Source organism: Trachemys scripta, chromosome 6 (assembly GCF_013100865.1).
Source record: "Trachemys scripta elegans isolate TJP31775 chromosome 6, CAS_Tse_1.0, whole genome shotgun sequence".
Classification (NCBI taxonomy): domain Eukaryota; kingdom Metazoa; phylum Chordata; order Testudines; family Emydidae; genus Trachemys; species Trachemys scripta.
The window spans coordinates 82,451,221-82,477,480 of NC_048303.1; the positions used below are offsets into that span (position 1 = coordinate 82,451,221).

Genomic DNA, 26,260 nt, shown 5'->3' on the forward strand with positions numbered 1-26,260 from the left:
CTGTATCTTTTCAACAACTCCCAGCTTATTCATATGATCAGGTTGATTTTTTTATTATTATTTTCTGTTAAGTCAAATAACATTTTTCTTTGGGGAGGGATAACCAGACTTTTTATTTGTCTATTTTTATTATCTGTACAATCTGTCATTACTTTTTGAGCCTGTATAGGCTAGTGAAAACATCTAGTTAACAGTGGACATCAGTGGTTTAAGAATGGCATTAGCGGAGTCAATCCTTATTAATGTATCAACTTATTTGCATAATAACTGCCATAATTAACTATGAGTCATCTTCTTGTGTATTAAAATTGTAATCTCAGAGTAGAAACATTATCCTTTATTTGTTTGTAAAGTACATACACTTTGGATGGTATATAAATAACAAGCATTCAAATTAATGTTTCACAAAAATATTTGATACATTATTGTAGTATATAACATTAGAAAGTCATAAAACCAGTGTATAGATAACAGATATCTTTCAGGATACTATAAAGTTTAATTCACACTTAAGGCCTTTGTTTGTATTTGTTTCTCATATGTATTGATTAGGGTTGCTGACAAAATTTCAACTAAAGTTTTCCTCCAAATTTCTAAAAAACCCTAATAACTTTGTAAAAATAATTAATAATTAATAATAATTAACACCAGCTCTTGTTATAAGTAATTCATTAGCTAAAACCCACATCTCTCCCATTCTGCTTTATGAACACTTAAAATCAACCTTTTCCACTAAAGCTCCAAAATTCTTCAAAGGAGGAAGTAAATATGTTCTTAGAATCATAAAAAAAAGGAAAAAAAAAAGACTTTTGAGAAAAATTGGATATAGGATTTTAACTAAAAATAAATTTGGAAATACATAAGAATTGCAGACAATATTGGACTTGTATGGTATTTGCTGTCTTTGCTTTTTAAAGGAAGCTAATTCTAGATGCATGTTAGACCAGCAATTATTAACAATGGGCAAGTATTGTTCTCACAGGGATTGTAGATTGCCTCATCTCTCTGAATACCATTGTGAATAAGATTTTAGCTGTCAGGAGACATACCATACAGAAACAATGGAAATCAAATATGAGACCACAAAGAAAGATTTGTAAGTAAGATCAAAGGACTAAAACCACAGTAGTCAGGTTTCTCTTAGGGTTTTCTTTTTCATCTCTCTCTCTTTTTTCAGCTCTAGCTGAGAATGCTAAAGACTGTATGTATCTGTTAATATCCTGGCAGCAGTGACAACTGAATATTTATGTTGATATAAAAGACTGCTGAGTGAAGGCTTGCAGTAACTAAATATTTAGATGGATCCACTGACAGAAACAAAGGGCTGAGTTCTAATAGTGCTCCTTGCTTGATAAGCCCACTAAAGTCAATGGTATTTACATATATGGAAAAAATACAGTATTGGGCATTAAAATAATGGTTATATTCCACTTAAAAAGCTTATTAGCAAGAAAGTAAGACTGTCATGATAATGGAAAATAGACAGAAAGCCCAAGTCATGGATGTAACCTAGCTCCTCTCACTGCACTATCTGGGCTGTAGAGGGAGAAGCTGTTTTAGGCACTTTTGTACCTTTCCTATTCTGGGGCTGGTTGGGTACCACTTCAGCTCCTAGCACAAGTTAGAGCAGCCTCAGAACTACCCTTACTTTGACCTGGATGCCTGTAGCCCCAAAGAGCTCATTCTGTCAGCCAGGAATAGCCAGAGGCACTCTAGCCTCCTTTTGCCAGGGAAAGCACCTTTGCATGCCCTTTGTACTAGAGGAAATCCTCAGGGGCCAGATTCTCTGCCTTTATGGCTCTTTGCACCATATAATCTGTTCAGTGCTCCACATAAAGATCACCTCTGCTCCAAAGAGTTTACAGTCTTAAAGACAAACATAGAAAAGTCAGAACACAGAGAAATCTAAAGAAGAGAAGAGTAAATTATCTATCTATAGTGTGTATATGACCCCCACACCTGAGGACCTCACCGTCTTTTATGTATTCATACCCACAACACCTTTGCAAGATAAGGCAGTACTCCCCCTATTTTATAGTTGGGGAACCGAGGCACTGAGAATCTAAGTGACTTGTTCAAAATCACACAGGAAGTCTGCAGCAGAGCAGAGAATCCAATTTGGATCTGCCAGCTCCCCGGCTGGGGCCCTAACCACTGGACTATACTCTCTGTCCTCACAGAGATTGTGGATTGTTGTTGTTTTGTTTTTTTTAAATCTAATGCCCATATATTCCTCTTCTGTGAATTAATACAACGTACCTTTGCTTGGTATCTTTTGTTCTGTGAAATCTTTTCCTTTGATAAAAAGCTTCAAGAATTTGTTGTAATTACTTGACAAAAACATAAACCAAGATATACATTCAGAGTTACTTATAAATATTTGCACATGCATAGACCATAATGGAATGTTTGGGCTGTAAAACAGAGGCTCTTACACATCCATTCTTTTTAAATTTAAAAAGCTCATATGGATTTATTTCAGGTGGAACAGCATCCAGGCAGAAAGGATTTCTAGGATGTATTCGTTCTTTGCAGTTAAATGGAATAGCCCTGGACCTGGAAGAGAGAGCAAAAATAACTCCAGGAGTTGAACCAGGTTGTCCTGGACATTGTAGCAGCTACGGTAACCTGTGTCACAATGGAGGAAAATGTAGAGAGAAATACAATGGATTCTCTTGTGACTGCGCGTTCTCTGCTTACACCGGGCCATTCTGTAAGAAAGGCAAGCATAAATAGCAAATCTGTCACATGTGGAAGCATGTAACTACTGAGAATTGATTATAAAATGATCTCTTCTGTCATTATGAATAATTCAAAATGATAATCCTTGCAAACTATTCCAACTCATACAATCTGGAGCAAGCTCTACGCCACTATCTGAAGAGTTGTGTCTATACACTTCAAACTTCTATTTGCAAAAATGTCTTTTTACTTCACCTTTCTTTAATGTAGAAAAATATGCTTTCAGCTGTATTTCTGCAGAGCCAGTGAATAGTTCACTTAAATCCTGTTATGGGTCTCCAAAGATTATATTCAGTATGTACTTTTTAAAGCTGATACTCACATTACTTAAGAGCATCAGTAACCTTCCCTGCTTGATGCATCTCTGCTATTAGAATCAAAAATTACAACTGCTAGCTGTGGTAATGCCTTTTGCTAATGTGAAGAGGGCTTAGAAAACTGTTTTTCTGCACCTTCCAGATAATGAACCAGAGAACTTCAAAAGGAAGTCTAAATAGTTTAGCCAGTTAATCTTGGTAAATGACGAAACTAGGGCATGTGGGCATTTTATTCTAGGTGGGCGGGGGAAGTTGTATGTTAAAAGATGCCGTCACGTTTTTCAATGTTTCTGGTTTCCTTTTATAAGATTGTCGTTAAGGAATGTATTTTGTATTTTTAAGGTCAGTCAACAAGCTACTTAATTTCTGTCTTCCAAATCCAAATTTCAGAAGAGGAGTTAATTATGGGTGGGGAGAAGGGGAAGATCTAATTATGTTATTTTCCTGAAGGAGAGAGCTAAATGGCTCCCACTGCATGTAGATCCAGGGAATATGAATGGGCCCACAATTGTTAACATTTTCCATTCATTGTGTGCACTGATGGTCAATTAGAAGGCCACAGATTTGAGTTTTCAGTAATAAAATAATCCAAATAATACTTCTGTTATTTTTTAATAATTCTGTTAGGCAGCTAAAAATGAAGGGCCTGTTCCCACAAGGTGTTGAGTGTCTCCTGCAAAGTGCTGAGTGACCTCAACTCCCATCATTATCAGTGATCACACTCATGGTCAGGCCAAAGAAGCAGAAATGGAGCTCCTTGTGTTCCTGCCACTTCTATTATTTGGGAGCCAATACATCCTCACAAACACACCTTGCAGTAAGGGAGTCGTATATACTCAGAAACTGCAAAGGGAGTGGATAAAACCCCTTTTGGAGAAATTATCTGCTTTTACATAAAACCTTCAATACATGGTAAATTTATTTCTTAATAGTAAGATTTGTAAACCTGAAATTCCTATTGCATTATTTCACCTGATGTTTCATTTATTTTTATTTTTTAAATAACTTCCCAAAATATGGCACCAAACTATTATTAGGTTCTTAGACCAGAGAAATAATAAACTGTAGAAGGAAATATGAACTTTTAAATATTTATGACAAAGAAAGACATCTGAGATCCAGTCCCACAAAGTCCCTGGAAATACACAGCAGTAGTTAGGTTCGCAAGATAAGGGTCTTTATCCTGTTTAGGATTTGAAACCTCACTGATCGAGAAGTTTTAAACTAGACAAGGTAACATTAGCCTATATACCATAGGGACTAATTCTGTGCTGCAGCTGGAAGCACTGGATAACCTTCAGTAATAGGCTTTCTTCATCTCCAGACTATATCAAAAGTACCATGGACCAGGTCACTTTGCTCCTATGCGTCATGGTACTTTCCAAAATGTCTCCAAGGTCTGAGGGCTATGTGGAAAAGAGAAGATAGCTCTAATCTGTGTTATCTGTACCATATAATTTCTACAGGGATTGAAGGGGGACATTCTGTGCCCCATCCTATCCACTCTGCCCCCTCCTGCAACATCAAATCCTAAATCAGAGAGCACCCTACACAGGGTCTGAAGGAGGGCAGGATAGTACAGCAGAAGTGGTTGAACACACACATTTTCACAAGGAAGGGGAAATCTGTGTGTAGAGGGTCCCCTCCGTGTGTGGATTGGTTGCAGAGAGGGCAACGCTGGCCCATATTCTTATCTACCATGCTGATCAACAATGTTACTGATATTTCTTTTCCAGTTTAATCATAGTAGCTATGAATATTTTAAAAATCCTTTCTGTAAAAAAAGAAAAACCTTAATATTTGGTTGCAGGATGTTAACAAAACTAAATTACATGTCGTTTCAGAGATTTCTGCCTATTTTGGAGCTGGCACCTCAGTGGTGTACAATTTTCAAGAATATTACACCTTAGCTAAAAATTCCAGTTCTCATGCTTCTTCTTTCTACGCTGACATGACTCTGATCAGGGAGGTAATCTCATTTACCTTTCGGACAACACGGACTCCAAGCTTACTGTTTTATGTGAGCTCCTTCTACCAGGAGTATCTCTCAGTTATTCTTGCCAAAAATGGTGAGTGTTCAACAACAACAAAACCGAATGAACAAAATTACGATTGAATTTCAGAGCTATCGTAACAACTCTGAATTTCTTCTGACCTAAATCCCAACCAAAGCATGTTTGTTCAATTGTCACTTTCTTTAGGTGCAAGATTTATTTTTCAGCAAGGCCAAAAAATAAATGCTTTCCACACGAAAAATTATTGCAGCAATACCTGATTAAAATGATTTCTTCCTACAATATTTGTTTAATCCATGTAGGAGATAAGTATTTGTTTGATTAATGCCTTTGGTAATATATAAAAATATCCTAAATTAAATTCTTTGCTTATTTTGAAATAAACTGTCTGGTTAGGCTTGATAGATGTTTACTAGAACATTCTTCCAAAGCCCAGAAATGACAAACATGTAGTTTTATGATAAACAATATTACAGTTTATTTATCTTAATTTCATATTATATCATGCTAGACCCAAAGCATTTTTGCAAGCTAATACAGTTGGCCAAATACACTTTTAGCCAAAATGGACACAAGTTAGTTAAAATCAATGGATCTGTGCCCATTTAGGCCAGCAGTTAATTTTGTCCAGTATCCTTGTTTTTAAATCTTTGCTCTAGTTTTCCTGATTCTAAGTGTTTTGTCTGCCTTACACAATACATTGGCTAATGTTATACCACTGCCCTTCAGTGAACAGATAAATTAGGCCTGCTCAGGTGCTTGGGACTTGTATTGCTTTCTGTTGGATAAAAAGCCCTACGTCTACAGCTAATAGAGGTTCTCCAGCTCAAATGATGTGTAGGTCTGTGTTCTGAAGCATAAGATCCTAAGTTCTGTCACTTCTTAAAACCATGAACTGGTGTGGCCACTGTGCTCAGAACATTTAATAAACAGGAACAGAGCTATTACACTTATCACAGTGTAGGAGAATATCATGATTTTATTCCCAGTCCTACCAAATGATCAATCACTATGAGTTTTAGAGGTTGTAAAACAGTTGTTAGTTCAGAAACAGTGCTAGATATTATGGCAGGGGTGGGCAAGCATTTTGGCCTGACAGCCACATCTGGGTGGGGAAATTGTATGGAGCCCTCTGCTCCCCCCACATCCACCACCCCAGGGGCTGCAGGAACGTGGTGCCGGCCACTTCCAGGAGTGGTGCAGGGCCAGGACAGGCAGGGAGACTGCCTTAGCCCCGCTGCGCCACGGGGCTGGCAATCCCATGTGCCTGATTGAAAGCCCTGATGGGCCGGATCCATCCCGCAGGCTGTAGTTTGCCCTCCGCTGTATTGTGGCTTATATTTGGGGCACCACTGTTACCATGAACTGCGACATTAACTCTTCTATCAGGCTACATAGTGGAAATTTGCTGTACACTGGCATATCTTAATTTTGTAATCCAGACCAACCATGGTTTCCAGTCATTGTTTCTATTTCTTTCATTCATTCGTTTCATGTTTCCATTTGTGTCTGTTATTTAAGCTGTTCCTTTAAGTTAATCGGACATTTGTACAACTTTTCATATTATGTGTGTCTCAAAAGAGGAAGTATTGTATATATGATCTACGCTAGCTATTTTGTACATACTTTAATTCTGAAACTAAAATATCTTACTCCATCCCTTCAGGAAGTTTACAGATCAGGTACAAGCTAGATAGCCATCAAGATCCGGATGTCTTTAGCATCAATTTCAAAAGCATGGCTGACGGGCTGCATCATCATGTCAAGATTAACAGGGAGGAGGAAATGCTCTATGTAGAGGTAATGCAGTTAAGCGAAAAAGTGGGTTGTCATCAAATGGAACAAGACCCAAAGCAAAATGAAATAAATAAATTCAATAAAAGGAGTACCCCCAACATAAATTGTATTTTAATACCTCAAGGAAATAAAGCAAAACACAGCAGATTCTTGCTTTAAAAGTGAGAGTCTAGGCTAAAAGATCCCTTTGACATTCACCTTGTCTGTTTTAAAAGGTCACTTCCACCTTCTCATTTCATTTCAGTAGGCAATGAAATATTTTTTAGTTCAACCTAGATTGTGTGAATGTGTAACACTCTACTAATTACCCCAACAGATAAAAGTTGTCAATGGTTTTGTTTATTTTAATGAGGGTACAAGAGAGCAGTACTAGTGCACTATAGCAATTTAATAATAATTTAAAACAAAGTATTTGATCTGGTTTTCAAAGATGAGTACCCAAAGCCCTTATTTTCTTCAACAGCTATTGCTCAGCACTTGCTTTAGGACTAGGGGAAAACTTGCTAGGAAAATGTGTTTGTATCTATTTTGATTCATGATTTCTAGGGAAATTGGAAGATTAGCTAACACAATTCATATTTGTAGAAACTGGCATTGGAAAAAGGGCCTATTGTAAAATAAATATTGATGATTCTGAACGATACAAATCAAATAATATATTTGGATAAGAACTGGATGATGCAGTTATGCACTCTCCCCAGCATTTCAAGGCAAGCAATTTCTGTAGTGGCTCTGGGAGCACAGCATTCACTGCATAACATTTAATTGTTTCATGTTTAAAGTTTCATTTTGAGATAAGTGAGAGCTTTTATTTTATTTTTTAAAAGCCTTTTGCATCTCTTCACTGGGCTTACCAATTATATTCTGCCTATAGATGAATACAAAGGCTTTATCTAAATGGTTTAGATAAAGGAGAATTGTATACTAGGATGGGGATGCTTAAATGTATCTCAGACACAGTCATAGGGTTCTGAAGAAGTTATACCTTGTTGTTTATAAAATTATCTGCCTTTTAATGGCTGATTCATTTTTTTAGTATTGCTATCCTAACCTTTATAGTACAAATGACAAGTTGTTATTTTCTCCTCTTTCTCTTTCACTTTCTCTCATCCTCTCCCCTACCTACACATCCCAACTGAATTCTCTTCCATTATGTTACTTCTGTTTCTCACTGAACAATTTTGCAGATTAACCAGAATGAAAGGATGCAATTCGTTCTGTCTTCAGGTACAGAATTCAATGCAATCAAATCCCTTGTACTTGGCAAGATTTTAGGTAAGTAGAACACCACACATTTTTTTCTGAAACATGGATCAAAATGTCATCATGCCACATAAAAAATAATAGCCCTAATCTTATTGAGAGACATTCATTGTCTTAGAATTAATTAGGCAGTGAGTGACAATCAAGGTAGAAACTTCAGTCTTGTCAAAGTGCACATATAATCATGGGTAAGTGCTTCCTGCAAGATGAGCAAGTGGATTCCATTAAAAATAATTTCACACTTATCTCTCTCATTTTGCAATCAAGCATAATGAAACATGGCATTTTTCTTACACTCTTGGAAAACGAAATCATGATCAAATCATATGTATAAACCCAGGATTAATCAGTAATTAGTTGATGTGTCAGAGACTCTTCCTTCAATTTGATTTTGAACAATGCAGCTAGGGTTAAGATGTTGTAAGCTAAAATGTCCAGTGTTTTTTTTTTAATTGATTAAGTTATGGAGAGTGACCAAGTCATTCATCCAGTAGTGACTTGTCAATAGCTGCCTGTTATTTTTCTCTGTAATAATGTTCTACATGGAATTTATCTAACCCCAGTTGCCATTCTTATTATCCCTGTCAGTTTAATTAAAGAAGCTAGGAAGGATCATAACCATTCTCAAAGACAGTCTTTTTATAATAATATTTGTTATGAAACCAGATTGACAGAGCAAGGGGTGGGAGTGGGAAGAATTTGAAGGGAATGCTATTTCCTTTGTTAGTAGAGCAGTTAGAATACTGAATGTTTTTATATCTCATGATCATGAGATGTTTAGTTTTGTATATGTCTTGCTCTTCCAGCAATTTTTGACACAAGAATGTGGAAATAGAACTGTTTAGCAAATATCACCACTTTGACCTTTTTCATTGTTTTGTGATTAACTCAAAATATCCATTCTCCAATATTTACAAGCTCATTTTTTTAGAAATTAATGTTGAAATGTATCTATTTGCTTAAAATAGCATTGTGTGGGATGCAAGTATGGCTGATCCTAAATCTAGAAACCTGTGACTTTTAACAGATAAGGAATTGAGTTTTCACCTCAAATTGCTATATTACTCCTGAGGGAATTCTGCACCAAAAAAAAATAAAAATAAAAATTAAATTTCTGCGCACAATATTTTAAAATTCTGCCAATTTTATTTGTCAAAAAATCAATGTGGAGGCTCCAGCATGGCAGTGGGGAGCACAGGCTACTGGCTGCAGGGAGGTGGAAGATCACTCTTTAGATCTCCCCTGGAACAGGGACTCAGCAGTGAGGCTGCACGCGACTCTGACACAGCACAAGGGCTGGGCCTGACCCAGAAACACTCTGGGTCCGGTCCTAAGTTCCAGGTGCAGCAGGGATAGGTAGGTAGGTAACCCAGGAGGAGCTTAGTGTGGGTGGCGGGGGATCCAGGTGTGGGGTGAGAGGGTTCTCTTAAGGTTGCCAACTTTGGTTGGACAAATTCTTGGAGATTTCATCACATGACATAATCTTTGATTAAAGATCAGTCTTTAATTCCTGGAGACTCCAGGACAATCTTGGAGAGTTGGCAACCTGAGGTTCTGTGTGGGGCAGTCTGTGTGCAGGCAGCTTATTGGGGATCTGGATGCACAGGGGCTCATTTGTGGGTTCTGGGTGCAGGGGTAATGGGACTCTGCATTTGTTATCAAAGGCAATGGTTTCCCTCATTCCTCCCATTAAGCCCCATAAATAAAACACATATATATTATATAAATATTTACTCTGGCATTCTGTTTCCCCACACATCCCTTAAAAGGATATCTGAATGCCTGGAGCCCATGGGATCACTTGCAAGTTTTACAGCTAACATATTTGGGGTTACGTATTGTAGGGCCATTTTAAACAATACCCATGCCCTAAAAAACTTAAATGTTTCCCATTAAAAGTGCCAAAACCGTCTAGTAAATAACTCCGGGCACTAAAATAAATGGGTAACCTAGTGCCATCAAGTTGCGGGTAATACCCTTACCCTCTATTTAAAGACCCCTGGCTTGTATTTTATTTGTGGCCACAATGTCTACAAAGCTCTCCCTTCAGGTTGGCAAGGTCGGAGTGGTGTGGCCCGGGTGTTACCAAATGTCCAAATAAACAACACATTGGATTCCAGCCAAATCCTAAGCAGCTATGCCCATAAGTTTTTCACGCCCTCCCCCCCCCCCGCCTTTATAAGGACTCACGCAAAACGTGCCAACAATCCCCTAGTAGTCAGGCAAACGGGGTTTTACTCCTTTGTTCGTGTGCTCATTCCTGGGTTAGGGGTAGCCAAGCTAAAAAAAGCAGGAGTAAATATTTCTGCAAAACTAAAAAAAATAGCCAATGCCTCAATAAACGCTTTCCAAAAATTAAAACAAAAAATTAATAAAATAGCAAAAATAGCTTTGCAAAATAAATGTGTATTAAATGCTATAAATGCTAAATTAAAAAAGCTTATGCTCGCATCAAAAAACAATATTGTTTCTATATTAATTATTCTAGCTTAATTAAGCAAAATTTACAAGCCATTAAAAATGCTGCTACTGTTTTCCATGCTGTATCTCTTAATCACACCTTTAGTTTTAAAAACCTCCTTCCAGACTTTGGAAATTCTTTTCTTTCTTTTTTTTTCTATGTATTATTTAAACAATAATACAATGTGCCAAATGCCTATGTATTGCTATAATCAAAAACTCTGCTGTCCATAAAAAAACCCAGTATCTGTCCCTCCAGCTTAATCACAAATTGCATAACGGGCCTGACAATTTTTAAATTTGTCAGGCCCAAAAAAAAACCTGTAAAAGTTACTAATAACCCCCCTTAATAAAGCAGTCGTTATGTCAGCCAGCGGCCATTAAAAAAAAGCAAACTCCTTAAAAACACAGTAGCCTGAACGTTTCAACTGTTTTCCTTTCAAGGCCTTAAGGTTGTTAAAGCTGGTCCCAAATCGGTTTTCACTAACCAAATAGCAAAAGCACGGGTCTAACAACCACCAATCAAGTGTTAACACTGCAAAAACCTTAATCTAAATATATATAAAAAAATCTATAAAATATATATAAAACAAAGTCTTTGTACCAAAATGCAAGGCTCTCCTTTCTTCTGCAAAATAAAGCAACTCTTCCTTATCCCTGTCTGGCTGTTATTAGCTCTCAGCTAAATAAACCCAATATTTCGGTAACATTAGTACAAGACTGAAGTCTTCATGGACCAGTACCTGGAATGTTAGTATCCAAAACTAAGTTGGGAAGGAACAGCACAAGTTCTGGGAACTGGGACAATTGATGGGTTTGATTTTAGAGACATGTAAAGAGACGTGTAACTTGTAAAATCATCATATAAACAGAACCAGCTGAAATGTGTAATTTTGGGAGCACGCTTTCTGTGTAAGGTGAATGTAACATCGCTGCACAGGACACCTCCCTGGAGACACACCGAAACTTTTTCCTGTACTGCATTATTATTAGCTTAGAGCAGTAAAACTCAAAATGCATGAATGGTTTTGGGCAGCAAGCACAAAAGAGGCATGAGCACTATGTAGAAGACAGCATTAGCAGAAATATACAGTAGGAGATAAAAATGCAGGAAATAGATTCCACTTTAAAAACAGCTACAGGACGAATAATCATCACATCTGAATCATTACCTAAGTTTTTGAAAAGTAGTAATTTCCCAGTGCCAAACATACACTTCAGTTGCAAAGTAATGATAGTATCATAGTGCCACCATTCAGGTACAGGAATTAAGGATTTGACAGCTTTTCCATTATAAAACCTCATATTCAGGAGTTGATCATTTATTTGCAAAAATCAGTTTCATGTTAAAGCCTGGGACATAAATTCTAGCAGAAGTAACAATCTATTTTGATCAAATTTTGAAATTAAGGGACAGATTCTGTCGTTCAGCCAACCTGCATTTGGTGCAGGACCAAAGATGGGGAATTCCTCAGTTTTCTAGTGGCTTTGAATCATCAGAGCAGCACAAGGAAGTTGGCTCATAGGGTACTTTAAGGACTTACAAGCAGGGCCAGCTCCAGGCTCCAGCTTGCCAAGCAGGTGCTTGGGGCGGCCACTCCGGAGAGGGGCGGCACGTCCAGCTATTCAGCAGCAATTCGGCGGACGGTCCCTCACTCCCTCTCGGAGCGAAGGACCTCCCACCGAATTGCTGCTGCAGATCGCGATCGCGGCTGCTTTTTTTTTTTTTTTTTTTTTGCGCCACTTGGGGCGGCAAAAACCCTGGAGGCGGCCCTGCTTACAAGTCCATTTAGCTAAGGCTTTTTTCTAATCAAATGGGTTTGATTCTAATCAAACGTTCATTGGCTTTAAATTGGTTTAATTGAGAGTGTAGAAGCAGGCAATGGCTGATTGTCATGGAAAGAGGTGGGAGTCAACCATCTCTGCAGCACTCCTCCCAGCTGCTGTTCCTACACTCTGCAGATAGTTTTCAATGGAGTGAGGAGACCTCCTTGGGGAAAGGAAGAGTGTACTATGTATTTCATACCACCTCACCCCCGGCAATTAAAATGGAATCTGGTGGAAAATAACAAAGCCTGAGAATGTGTTAACATAAAAGCAGAATCCATCTGTACTGTGGCACCCCTTTCTTAGGGAGCAAGCTCCAGGGGTAGTGTCACTGTGATCCTTGGAGCTCATCCACTGCAGCTAATGCAGCCAGAGAATTTCATAGAATTTAAGGCTACAATCATCATTATACAATCATTATGTCATCCCTGGATAACATAAACTATAGAGCTCGACCCATAATTCCTGCAGTGGAAGGGATTTATTCTCTCCCCCCCCCCCCCCCCCCCCATGTAAGTAAACACTTTTGAGGCCAAATACTTCTGATTAACTAGAACATATTTTTTAGAAAGCCATCCAATTTCTATGTAAAGTCTCCAAGTAATGATCATTCAGCTTATTACCTCAGTAAACTATGCCAATTGTTGACTATCCCCACTGTTAGTTGCTTCCTGTTTCTAATCAGAATGTTGATAGTGTCAGTGTCTAGCCACTGGAAAGACTCCCATTCTCTTCAGTGGAACAGGCCCTAAAAAAACTACCTAAAATCAAATGTGTTCTCCCAGAGTAGGTACTTATAGCCCATGTGATCAAGTGTCCTCTAAACCTGCTAGAGAGAGGTTGCTCCTGGTGCCCGTAGAACCAGCGTGTATGGTGTTGCCTTCTAGAAGATCATACTTTCCATCATCTTGTCCTCTTGCACCATAACCCCCACATCAACATTCCCCCTGGCTTTAAAAAAAAATAGAATTGAAGAAAATCACTGGATAGCTCATTCTTATCCCCAAGCTCAAAGATAACTGGATCTCTTGAAAAGTTTCAAATCCTTGTAAATTCCACAACTTTTAAAAATTTCGGTTACACTTTGATTTTAGTGGATACAGAAAATGATGAAATATGGGTTGGGCAAAATAGGCTTTCATGAGAGATGGCAGAAATTTTGTTTTCTGAAAGGAAAATCTTAGACTTAAATATCAGTAAAGATTTTGGAAGATTGAACTTGAGTAGAAACTTGATTATTTTTAAAATTACATACTGTAATGTAGTTAAAGAAAAATCCCAAAGTGTTCCAGTTTGTTTTATTTTCATATGCCCAAACAGTGCCTCCCCCACATGTAGCCTTTCTTTTTTTAAAGCAGAGTACGTATCCTGCTGCCTCTGAACTGCTACAGTCTTTCCCTGCCACAGGGAAAGGTTCCAGCAGTGGAGAAAGGCTCTGGTTGGGGGAGGCAGCCTTTTCCCACAGACAGAGCCTTTCACTGCCACGTATAGCTACACAATGCCGTGTGGACACTACTTACTTTTAACTGCAGCGTGTATGTACTGCCACTCTGCCGCCAGTGATGTGTAGTGTAGACATACCCTAACTTATCGCTAACTGAAAAATAGATAGGGAAAGCAAACTCCGTAAAGCTGTTAGTTAATTGGGCTTTAGGCTTATAGAATGAATGTATATGGCATATTTGATTATGACCTAGATTTCCGCATATCAGCTGTGGCCTGAACAGCTCACATTTATTTTTCTTCTTAAATATAGTGTCCAAACTAAGTTTAGAATATGAGCTGCTGCTCCATCTGTAACATGGTAGAGCATGACCTAACAAAGAATATGCAAGGGCAAGGCTACCAAAGTATTGAATCAGAATGTTCTTAGTTTTACTTTGGGATGTTGATCAGAAAAGATTTTATTATTGATCAGAAAACACAAGGCTTTGTTGAAAATAATCTTCAGGGTGTTGAGGCACTTGTCTGAACTATCCCACTGTTACATATAGCCTAGGGTTTTCATGAAAAGCAAATCTGAGGGCCACTACCTGCACATTTAAAATAATCTTAGGTTCCTGGAGAAACTGAAAAATGCCAGGTCTCTCTCCTTTCACTAAACCTAAGCCTTGTAATTTAAGGTATTTTCAATTTCATCTGTAATATTGTGACAAAACAGGCAAACTGAGGGCTAGAGGATACTGGGATTTAGCTAAATGTAGGCAAAAGACTGATTGCATCCAGAGTTCAGAAGGTAAAATGCAAAAGGCTTCTTTCAATGAGCTTTATCCCCTTATTCCAGGCTGATGCTGGTTCTCAAGGCATCCCACAGTTCAGAAAAACTATTAAACTCTCCCTGCTTATAGCTCTTTCCTGACAAAGTAGCTTCAGCTCAGCCAAGCCATACTGATGTAGACATGGCAGCAAATGAGGACAAATACAGGGCAAGCTGCACTTTTATTAAACTTCTTTATGCAGGGGAAGGAACCACCTGCTCTGTCATCCATACAATCATCTGTCAGGCATTTTAAATGGTTCACTGAGGGGCTTCTACCATACACCCATAACTTGGGGTAGACTTTCCTCAGCCTACCCCTAGGACTTGGCTCACTCTTTTGTATCCTAATACCACTCCCTTCCCCTCCCCCAGTGAGGGGGAGAAGGTACTAAAGATGGTCCATGAAGGCCACATTGTCTTCCCCTATTCCATGGGCACAAGGGCCATCAGCAAAATCCCAGGTCTTTTATTTCTATGAACTGTTCTTTAATCCTTTTGACCACACTAGAAAACCTGCCATTGGTTGGTACCAGCAACCTGCTTGGTCATGCCCCTGTCTATCCATAATGCCTGGTATCAGAACTCCTGCCCGTTTCATTCTCTCATATTCCTAAGTTAAATGTCAGCCCCTGCATCTGACAAATGTACTCCACTATCCCTGAAAAACGTAGGCCAATTATAACAAGTGTCCCTGTGCTGGACCACAGAACCACCAGTCTCCAAGAGTATCATAGTAACCTCAAGGTTCACTTTTTTTCACGGTTTTCCTTATCCACCTGCTGACCTGGTCACCGTCTTGTGAGCCCCATGTTCTAGAGTGTGCCCACAGTCCAAACATTGACTATGCTTTGGATAGCCCCTGGAATCAGAAACAGACAGGTTTAGTTTTGCTTATTGCCATTTCCAGTAACCTTTCTCCTGGGGTGGACATAAGTCCTGTAGCAATTAGATTTCTAGTACCCTATAGCCTGAACCTTGTGAAAGTCAAAACCTTCCATGCTGCCAGTGTTGCTGCCCCAATCGTGAAAGAATGTGAGAGGAGTACGCGGCATCGACGGGGGAGCCTGCCTGCCGCGTCTGGACCCGCGGTAAGTTCGGACTAAGGTACTTCGAATTCAGCTACATTATTAACGTAGCTGAATTTGCGTACCTTAGTCCGAAGTGGGGGGTTAGTGTGGACCAGGCCTAAAGGTGAGATTTTTAAGTCAGTTCAGTTAAACCAGTGCTAGTCTGAGTGTGAACACATTGAAATTGATTGTAACCCTTTCTTGGACCTGTAAATCTACAGGCACTAGCTAAACCCATATAATGAGTTTTAAACTGCTATAACTGTCCACACAGAAGTTTGCACCATTTAATTAAATCAGGTTTTAAAATAATTTAACTTAAACCAGCACAATTTCTGTGTGTAGATAAGCTTTTGGTAGCTGTTCACAATCAATCAGATGAATTTGACATTTTTAATCTGTTTCTTCATATCTAAAAAGGGAATAATATTTGTCTGGCATAATTAATATTTGTACAGAACTTTGACCAGTGATAGTTGGTTATTAATTATTGTTAATTTTTATTAATAAAGGAGTGATGCAGTTTCAAGACCATTGCTCTGCTTCATTGAGAAGTAAAATATAGTGACTTTATGTATACTACTGTAGCATTAGGAGTTCTAGTCATGTACCAGGACCCCATTGTGCTAAGCACTCTACAAATATAGAACAAAAAACACAGTCCCTGCCCCAAAGAGTTTATAGTCTAAGTACAAGACAAGATACAACAGATGGATACAGACAGACTGATGGGGAAGTACAAGTTAACAATGAGACAATATTCATTAGCATGATGGGCTGTGGGCTCAGCACACCAGCACCCTAACTGTTGTCGGGTTTTTTTTAGGCATCAGAGCAAAGGAGACTTTAAAGAAGGGTTGGTGGATAATGAGTTAGTTTTGTGAACATTTATGGGGAGATCCTCCCAAATATAAGGGACAGCATGGGAAAAAGCACGACAGTGCTTCTTAGAAAATTTAACAAGTGGACAATGATGGCTGGCATCATGGACCAATCATAGGTTGGAGCTGATCTTTCAGTTCTGAATGAGAGATGAGAGATAGAATGGGGCTAGACCGTGATGGTCCTTGAAAATGAAGACAAATAACTTCCAGAGAAGAGGAGCCAATGGAGGGATGCAAACAGAGGGGTGACATTGTCCAAGGGACAGTCTAGGAAAATGATCTTTGCAGCAGTATTCTGAATGGATCTGAGCAAGGCAAGATTGCATATATTAAGGCCAGAGAGAAGGATATTGCAGTAATCGAGACGTGAGATTGAGAGATTAAAGGATACATGTGAATGCATATGAAAGGCTGTATCTTAGAGAGGTACTCAGAAAGAAGCAACAAGATTTAAATATTAGCCTGGATGTGAGGAAATAGTGGCAGGTGCAAGATGAAGAGGACATCCAGGTTAATGGCCTTGGAGACAGGCAGGATGGTGGTGTTGTCCACTGTGATTAAGGAGGTAGCAGGGAGGACTGTGGGTGGGCAAGGAGTAGAACTATTAGGAGCACTATTTTAGGCATGTTGAGCTTGAGCTGACAGTTGATATACACAAGGAGATATTCAGCAGGCCAACATTTTGGTTTGGACAGGAGACAGATCTGGAGCAGAGAGGTAGATCTGTGAGTCGTCAGCATAGAGATGGTAGTTGAATTGTGTTTGCAGATGAGATTACCCAAAGAAAAGGCATAGAGGGAGAACAGAAGGGGACCAAAGAAATCCCTGCAGAAAGCTGGTGGGTGCCTGAGAAGGATTCTCCATGGGACACACAAAAGGAGTGATTACAGAGGGAGCAGGAGAACCAGGAAAGGACAGTCATGGAAGCCAAGGGATGATGTGATTTCACAAAGATCATTTACAGTGATGTCAAAGGCAGGTCAAGAAGGATGAGGCTGAAGTACTGGTTCTGAACATTAACTAGGACAAGGTCATTAGAGACTTTGGTGAGAGTAGTTTCAATAACAGATAAGGGTCAAATTTGGAATGTGAGGGTCTCGGAATGAACTGCAGGACAGGAACTCCGCGTAGAACTTGTAGACAGTGCATTCAATAATCTTAGAGATGAAAGGGAGAAGAGAGTTGGGGTGGTAGTTGCAGAGACAAGTGGAGTCAAGGGTGTGTTTTTATTTTGTTTGTTATGAGAGAGCCTAGTGCATGCTTGTATTGCAAGGGGAAACAGCCAGAGCAGAGTGAGAGGTTAAAGAGAAGAGTAAGGGAAGGATTCAAGCTCTTAATAAAATCAGCCTATTAAAACCATGGTGTTTGTATTCACCTATACAAGTGCTGCAGTGAAACAGCTGCTAATCAATAGTTGCTTAAAAAATCCTATTTCTGTCCACCAGCCCTGCATTACTGTTTAAAACCACAGTAGAATGGCATTTAAAGGCTGGTTTTAAAAAAATACTGTTATGGCAAAAATTTGCAATTTTCACATAATTAGAATTCAATGAGTCTCTGCAGTAAATATGTAATATCCAATTTTACTATGCATCTCTGAGTCACTGGTAAAATATGTTCTGAGTCTCCTATATAGCTGTCTTCGTTTACTGTACATGTAGGTGTCGTCCAGAGAGTTCACATGGGACATATTTTAAACTCTTATTATTTCACCAGATTTTTTATTTATTTTAGTCAGCAAAGCTAGTCTAGGCACACATGCAACAAATGAACAATACAGGATACTCATCTGGGGAAAAAGTTTCTACAAACTTGTAGTACCGGATGTAAACCTAACTATTCAGGAATTTAGCCAAGCTGTATCAGTTTAAGGGAAATTCTATTGGCAAAATATTTGTTTGCTATGTTTAATCTTATTATTTCTAGTACTTGCATGAGTATGGGAAGTGACAACTTTTGAAATAAAGCCATGTAACCATTTGTTACGCTCTTCGCTTTGGCATTTAGATTGTTAATGAAGGCAGCAAGAAATTTCATGAAATATCGTATTGTTTCCTGTTTTCCCTACTGATAATTTTTGTCAGAAGTAAACATGTTTTACTCTTGTAACTAGATAAGAAAGAGGGCTCTGAAATTGTCGTAGTATTCCTAGAACTATATTGAAGAAATCCCAGGCACAGAAAAGTGATTATGCAATGAAAGAATATTAAATTAAGAATCCTCGCAGCAACTACTTACCAGTAATAAATAATACAAATATTTTTAACTTTCTAATACTTCTGTTCCAGCAGAATAGTTGGCCAGTATACTCCACCCACTTTGCAATATTTAATAGCACTACAATCTTGTATTTAAATGATTTCACCAGAACGTTATGTTAGTTATTCTATATATTCTGTTTTTTTCATGTTTTGAAAATTTCACAGTGTAAATGAAAATATCTATGTTACAGACATGCAGCCAGATGTACCCCCTGCAGACACAGAAATATATCCACTCATGCTAGTGGATCAATGCTGACTGTTCAGACCACAGTTTCATATGAGGATATAATAGTTGTGTCAGCAAAAATGTGCATGTAGCCATTGTGCCCACAAAACTATGTACAAATGCTGAATTTTGTACAAGTGTGTTTTTAATGCACCATTTAAATTTAGCTCTGAATGTCAAAAATGAATAGTGTTTCTGTTTTGCTAAGTGACAGTCATGAAAGTCTAAACAGACTGTAAAAAGTCAAGCAAATAGAATAATTCAACATAAAATTACACTTGACAGGAATTTGAAACCCGTGAAACCTTCATTATCATCATCATTGTTGGAAATTGTCCAGGAGAGAGGTCAAACAGAAGTCTCTTGATTGCACTAGTTCCTTTTTTTAAATTGTTCTCTTAAGATTTGTGTGTCTGCTAACCTTCTGCACTCCATTGAGGACAGATAGATGAGGCAGAATTCAAAACAAGCTCTTTGTAGAAGGAGGTAGTGTAGGTGGGAGAACTTTATCTTTATTTTATGAATCATCTCAAAATACACTTAGCAAATGAGCTGAAATGCTGGTATAAAATACCTATGTGAAAAGTGCAGAGCTACAGTGCACCACAAAACTAATTCCCCCTCCCCTCCGCCCCAAGCACATTATTTTCAAAAACATGCCATTACTACAAATGGTCAGGAAAGTCTAGACTTCAGATACGTTATTTTGTTTAGGAGAGTAAATGAGTGAAATTCACACACAAGGATTATTAAATATCCAAATCTGTTTTTATTGGCAAAGGATGCCAGATTTTCTATCCTACTCAGTTTTTCCATCGTACTCACAGTTAGCCAAAGGGTATTTCCTTCATACGCATCTTGGGACAATCTTTGTCCCCTCTCCAGCTTAAAGGGCTTCTCTGTATGATTCTTCTCTCGAGCTGCTCAACTTCATTGGTAAGGGTATATTTCCACAGTTCTGATGGTGCTGTGCTGACACCGTCCTAAACCTATTAAAGAGCACATAGCAGTGAGGCAAATTCACCCATTTTAGGAGCTCTAGCCATGACTTTTGGCTGTTTCCCATCATTTGCCGTACCAGCAGTGCAGCTCCAATGTTAGTATGGTGGGAACACTAGTATAGACCAGCTACTGGCCATTTAACCACCATGTTCTTTAGATGAGTCTCCATACTAGAGGTGGTTAATTTTATCACACTTTTATAGAATCTGTCATTTGAAATGAGCAAGCAGTGTCCTGCTGAGGTCCCAGTAATGTTTATTTAAAACTTGTTTTGAATTAAGCAGAAAGTGTCTGATGAAGGTGTTAAGTTTTATATTTTGCCACATCCTATCCAGGTTTTCATTTCACATGGTAAGACTGAGTTGTTCATCCCATTCATCACATAGCAACAAACTAATGTACGGGTATTTACTGATATAATGGTAACAACTTCCAGCACTGTAAAGGTTATGAGCTAATTTCTGTGCTTAGACTGAGCATACATTCTATCAACTTTGTAATATTTGGTAATGTAGAGGCTGTGACTGCATGATTTAACTTGGACAGCGCTCAGAAACTTATTTTCTGTAAGCATATCTTTGGGGCAATTAATATTATGTGTTACCCAGAATTTGTTTTTTAAATTAAATTTGCCAGCACAGGTGAGTTCTATCAACACTCCAGAGTGGAATGCTGGGTGGTAAGTAGACAAAGGGCTTTGAAAGGGCAATACTTTTTATGAAGGTAACCCAAGAGACAGTTAGTAGGGTTTTTTTTCCCTTTAGTGAAGCAGGAAAGGTATCATGTTTAACAGGTACACTAGATTAGACCAATATTCATTTTTAACATTTCACAAGCAAGGCATCTGTATGAGTTCCCAGTATCTGAGGTCTGCAGATGTTTTTTGTTTGACAGATATGCTGATGATGGAAAGGAGTAGTGAATCTGTAAAAATAATATGATTCCATAATGTACATATTTATGAGTAAGAGCATAGTATAATATGTATTTTTCAGGAATGTACTTTATTTCTTTGCCGAATGAAAGAGGGATACATTTTAATTTAAATATTTTAGTTGCATTTGAATCTTTTTGCTTTGCAACTTACTATAATGAGTTAACTGCATGTCCCTCAGCAGACTAGCAACTGTCATCCATTTAAAAAAAAAAGTTGAATATATCTCGCTGTCTTTTCATTAAAGACGGACAAGAAAGGAATTCAGCAAATCTACATCTGTTGCTGTAGCATAAATATAGTCAGAGGAATTCAGGTTCATTATTTAATTATTCTTCTTTCACTTTGTTTTGTACATTTGTACTATGATTGTGTTCTTTTTCTTTTGATTGACAGAAAGTAATGATATAGATCAGGACACAATGAAGGCAAACTCTCTGGGGTTTATTGGATGTCTCTCTTCAGTGCAGTTCAACCACTTTGCTCCTTTGAAGTCTGCATTGCATCATACCAGCTCAGCACCAGTCACTGTAAAGGGACGCTTCACTGAATCTAACTGCGGTACTTCAACTGGAGCTGACTCAACATCAAGTGAAACAACCCATTCATTTGCAGGTAGCATATGGCTGTAACTTGTTTTACCCTCTAAAACACAAGAAGAGTTCTCAGAACTTCATTCGTTACCATCTTTTAATGTGGGTATACATGACAGGGGTAGATTGAAAATGTGCTCTATTCTGTTTGTTCTTCTCTTCCATTTTTCTAGCCTCTGTCATTTCCTCTTAATGTTTTCACTTTCCTGTTCACCTCCACATAGTGTGATTTACAACACTGATCTTTAGAACCATGTAGACCCACACTAACTTCACAGTTCCATACTGTGTGTGAACCATAACCATATATAAGTATCTTGAGAATCCTCCTTTCTACTTGTCTGTCATTTTCCTTTTTTTCTGTTGCAGATCATTCTGGACCAATAGATGAGGGAGAGCCCTTAGCTAATGCAATCCGAAGTGACTCTGCAATTATTGGAGGTAATAGGGACTATAAAAGCTTCACTGGAACCATTTTTTAAATTAACTTTGAATCTTTCCATGCTAAAGTGAAGTCAGTGGAACTTTTGGGTGCACAAGTAAAACAGTGTCAAATTAAAAGAAGCTCCATTTTATTACAAAGTGTTAGGAGCTGAGTGAAAAAGTCAAAGTGATGTTTTAAAATATCATTAACTCTTGTCTACTTATTATATTAACTTATATAGTGACAGTTTATATAAATATTTGAATACTCTATTGATGCACAGCATTTTAAGAACAGTTTACTAAGCTGCTTAATGCAAGTATCTATGATATGGATACCTACTTGGATACCTTAGGGCATACAGCATATTTTCAAGGAAAGTGCATTTTTATGGCTTTTTGGCTTTTACAATAATTCACTTTTGCCAATGGAGCATGTTCAAAGTGAGGAAGCCCTTTGTTAAATAGATCTCAGCAGCACAGCTTTTGCCTTGCCTTTATGCTTGAGAAAATGGGGAATTTGCATGGCTTGAATGCCTGTTGTACCCCAAGGCAGGTTTCATTTTGGTTTGCCATTCAGTGCAATATACTCATGGATTGAGCTCCATTTGCACTGATTTTCAGTGTTTCAAAAAAGTTGGAAAATAAAATCCACATTAAGATGTTAAAAATATAGTTAATGTTGATCAGGGAATTGTTTTTCTTGATTCTCTTTACAATTTCTGCTGATCTACCTAACTGCTTTTTCAGGAAAATCACATTTAGTTCTTGTTTAAGCACTTTTTAAGAAAATCTGTTTTTATTAAAGGTTCTGCAGTGGGAGAATCATACACAATTTAATCACTCAAAATGAAATAAAATTGCACTTATCTTGTGTAAGTCTCATTTTATTTTGTTCAAGGTGTACATTATATTGTCAATAGAAAACCTTCAAATTGAGTACTATGGATTTGGAGTCAGCAAATCCAGGTTTTGATCATGGTTCTTGCAGACTTCTCAGAACTTTTGAACTGAGCTGCTAGAAAGCCTAACAATTTTCTCTCTTCAGAAGGATAAACTTCAGAGAAGTCAAGCAAGTCTGATAATGTGAGTCTGGGGACAAAAAACTCTCAGTAGAATTTCAGTTTCCACAAATGATGCTGGAACAAATATATGACAGTGACATTTCTTTAAATAGCTACCCTGTGAGAGTTTTCTGATGGTATTTTTTTTTTCTTTGGAAGAGGAGAGATGAAGGAACTTCTCTTTGGTCCTGAAAATGGTTTTTCTGCTATGTCATTCAGTGATTCAATTTCAATTAGTGACTTGTACTGAAAAAAGAGAGTCCATCATTTGTCTTCTCTGGTTAAATTCTGAATATGTTTCTTTTGCAAGGGCCTTAAGAGCCTGAACATACAAAGTACAAAATTTAGTGGAATAAAAGTACCAAATCTTCCCACCAAGTATAAGGGATTTATAACTACAGAATATGCAGTCACATATAGAACAACTGAAATGATGGCATCCTCTACCCAATATGGCAGATGATTAATGACGTATTGTCGATACAAGTGTCTTTCTTAAAACAACAGTTGATCAAAGGTTGCCTGCTTAAATGTTAGTGCTAAAGTCTGCAGTTTTAGGGCAAATTCTGGAATATTTTCGGTTAACAATGTTCAATACAGAAGGTTGACAGTGCTTTTACTTTTGTTACTAATGTTTGGGAGAGCCAAGAAATGTCTTGAAATGACATTAGAATTGTATTAGAAATGTCCTGAAATTATATGTAGTGTCCTGAAATGAGTGGATAATTTTATATATGGTAAAGGTATGAAAAGAAAAATATGAGGTTAGTATTATTGGTACCAGGTTCAATGAATAGTAATCAGATCAGAGGACTTCTCAACCAAAAATTATAGAAAATATAATAGATACTTCTGCTTATGGCTTTAGGACTGGATCCAACTACTTTTAAGATTAATAGAAAGACTCATTGATTTGACTGGGGTTTGGACCAGGCCTCAGTTAGCCAAAAAAAATATTTCTTTCTTTTACAGTTTGTTTTCCATATTTTAGCAAACACTTTGTATAGCATGGACATGCACAGTTCAGTCACTTCATCAACCTTGACTCTGCCTGGTAATAATGACATGCAGTAACCAAAGGATTATGGTTAAGGTCTCATAGTGTTTGCAGTCCCAAATTAAATGAAATCGATGTTTATAGATAACATCTTTTTTCCCCACATTTTTTCTCACAGTGTCACTACTGAGCAGAGTTAAGGGTTTCTTAATTGTGTTGGGTTTCTTAATTGTGCATTTCCATGTCTTAACATTTTTGAATTTCTTTTAAATTAATCCTTAACTTTGAATTTTCTAGCTTTATAATGCCTGTTTGGGGAATAACTGCAACATCCCTGTAATGTTTTTCACCCTTAACTTAAATTGGTACTGTCAATCTTAATTAGATTTATATTGTACATAGCATGTTATATGTATATTTGTCACAAACTTGAGAGGGTCTTAGAACTATCCTCTATTCTGGTATTTAATCATTCATTTGTCAAAATTTCCTTGTAAATCAGGAAGACTATTCAGTACCAAACTATTATGTCTTCTCATAGGAGAAAATTAGCTTCACTCCCACAAAGTTTGAAAAATAATGGCCTATGGGTGTGAAGATGAGTGGGCTGAGGGGGTGAAATCCAACATTTAACCCAGGGCTGGAATGTGAGATTGCAGCACAGACCCTCTATGACTGCTATTCAAGGCTATAGGGCCACCACTTTAGGCAGAGGGACCACTAGGTTAATGTAAAAGTGAATTCCATAACCCCCTCACCTGGGTCGTCTGTGGCCCACTCCATCACCAACCTTCATTCCCCTTTTTTGTGGGAAGTGAGAAGTATGCAGATATATTTGTACAGCCTCATGCAGGACCCTATGGTATGATAAAGTCATGATTAAAAAACTGGTGTTGTTCCTTTGTACCATGGATGAATTCCACCCACAGACCATTTCTGTCAATGGGGATTTCAGTTATTTTAGTGTCACTGAGTAACATTGATTTGAGAAAAAAATGCTACTTATGGGCTCAGCCTTGCAAGGAAAGGTTAATTCAGACAAAAAGGGACTGAGAACCCTCCCCACCAAAGGGCCCCTCCAGCAAACCAAAGTGTCACCCCAAAAAAAAGTGTTTCTGAATCAAGCACCTTTCCTAGGCTAATTTGTAGACAAGCTAATGGGGGTGGGAGCAATTATAAGGTGCCAATCACCGCGGTATCGAGGCATTTGAGGAGTCTTATGCACACAGTTTAATTTTTCATTCTAGTGAATACAAAGTTGTGATTATTATTATACTGAAATGGAATTGTCTCAGCCAATCAGATTTTTCAAGTTATGCCATTCCTTCAGTTCTGATTGGTTCTGGGTGTCTGTTTTATCTAGTGTTTGTAATTTTCTCAGTAATAAGCAACAGAGAGTCCCGTGGCACCTTTAAGACTAACAGATGTATTGGAGCATAAGCTTTCGTGGGTGAATGCCCACTTTGTCGGATGCATGTCAGTAATAATATGCTATTCTAATATTCTGCCAATCAGAGTGAAGATATTTAGATAATCATAGTGTAGTTCTTCACAGCACAATAACTGGATTGTGAATATGTAAGTCTATCTAGTCTGCACTCTATAATCCATCCACTCTGATTGGGCCCTATACTCAGAATCTCCAAACCATTTGCTCAAAGGCATTCTGTTGACTTAAAGTGACTTTGCATCAGGACATGCTCCTTCTATTCTTTCTACAGTTTGTCTGATCCTGATACCACTTTTCTCTAGAAGACTGGTACTGCAGATTGCAAGGAGTTTGGCCTAAGCAGAAATAGGATACCTGCTGTGAAAGATCTGTAATTGTTAACTCACCTAAAACTTAAACACGAACAAACATCCATTTGATTTTTAAAATCAGTTACTTGGCTCTCCACAGAAACCCTTTGCTGCACACACTACAGTTAGGGTGGGGGAAAAAATACCATAGTCTGAAATCTCAAGCTTAAAGTTGTAGCAAGGGAAGAAAGGAAGATGTTATTGAACCTAAAAACACTGCAATTTTAACACAGTTTAAGGTGTTCTACTCTGATAAGTAACATTAAACATGCGATTTTAAGGTTTTGTGTTTGTCTGTCACTCAATGATTTCCAAATCAAATGTT

The 26,260-nt window shown here is 38.0% G+C and overlaps 1 protein-coding gene across 2 annotated transcripts in view; it reads left to right on the forward strand.

Moving 5' to 3' along the window:
• CNTNAP4 (contactin associated protein family member 4) overlaps positions 1-26,260 on the forward strand; it is a 307,324-nt gene that overhangs the window by 274,824 nt on the left and 6,240 nt on the right. For both annotated transcript variants that reach the window (XM_034773172.1, XM_034773173.1), the window contains 6 exons: positions 2,483-2,722; positions 4,904-5,128; positions 6,741-6,874; positions 8,059-8,146; positions 21,455-21,673; positions 22,021-22,092. In XM_034773172.1, coding sequence (XP_034629063.1) covers positions 2,483-2,722; positions 4,904-5,128; positions 6,741-6,874; positions 8,059-8,146; positions 21,455-21,673; positions 22,021-22,092 — 978 coding nt within the window. The remainder of the gene's footprint in view (positions 1-2,482; positions 2,723-4,903; positions 5,129-6,740; positions 6,875-8,058; positions 8,147-21,454; positions 21,674-22,020; positions 22,093-26,260) is intronic.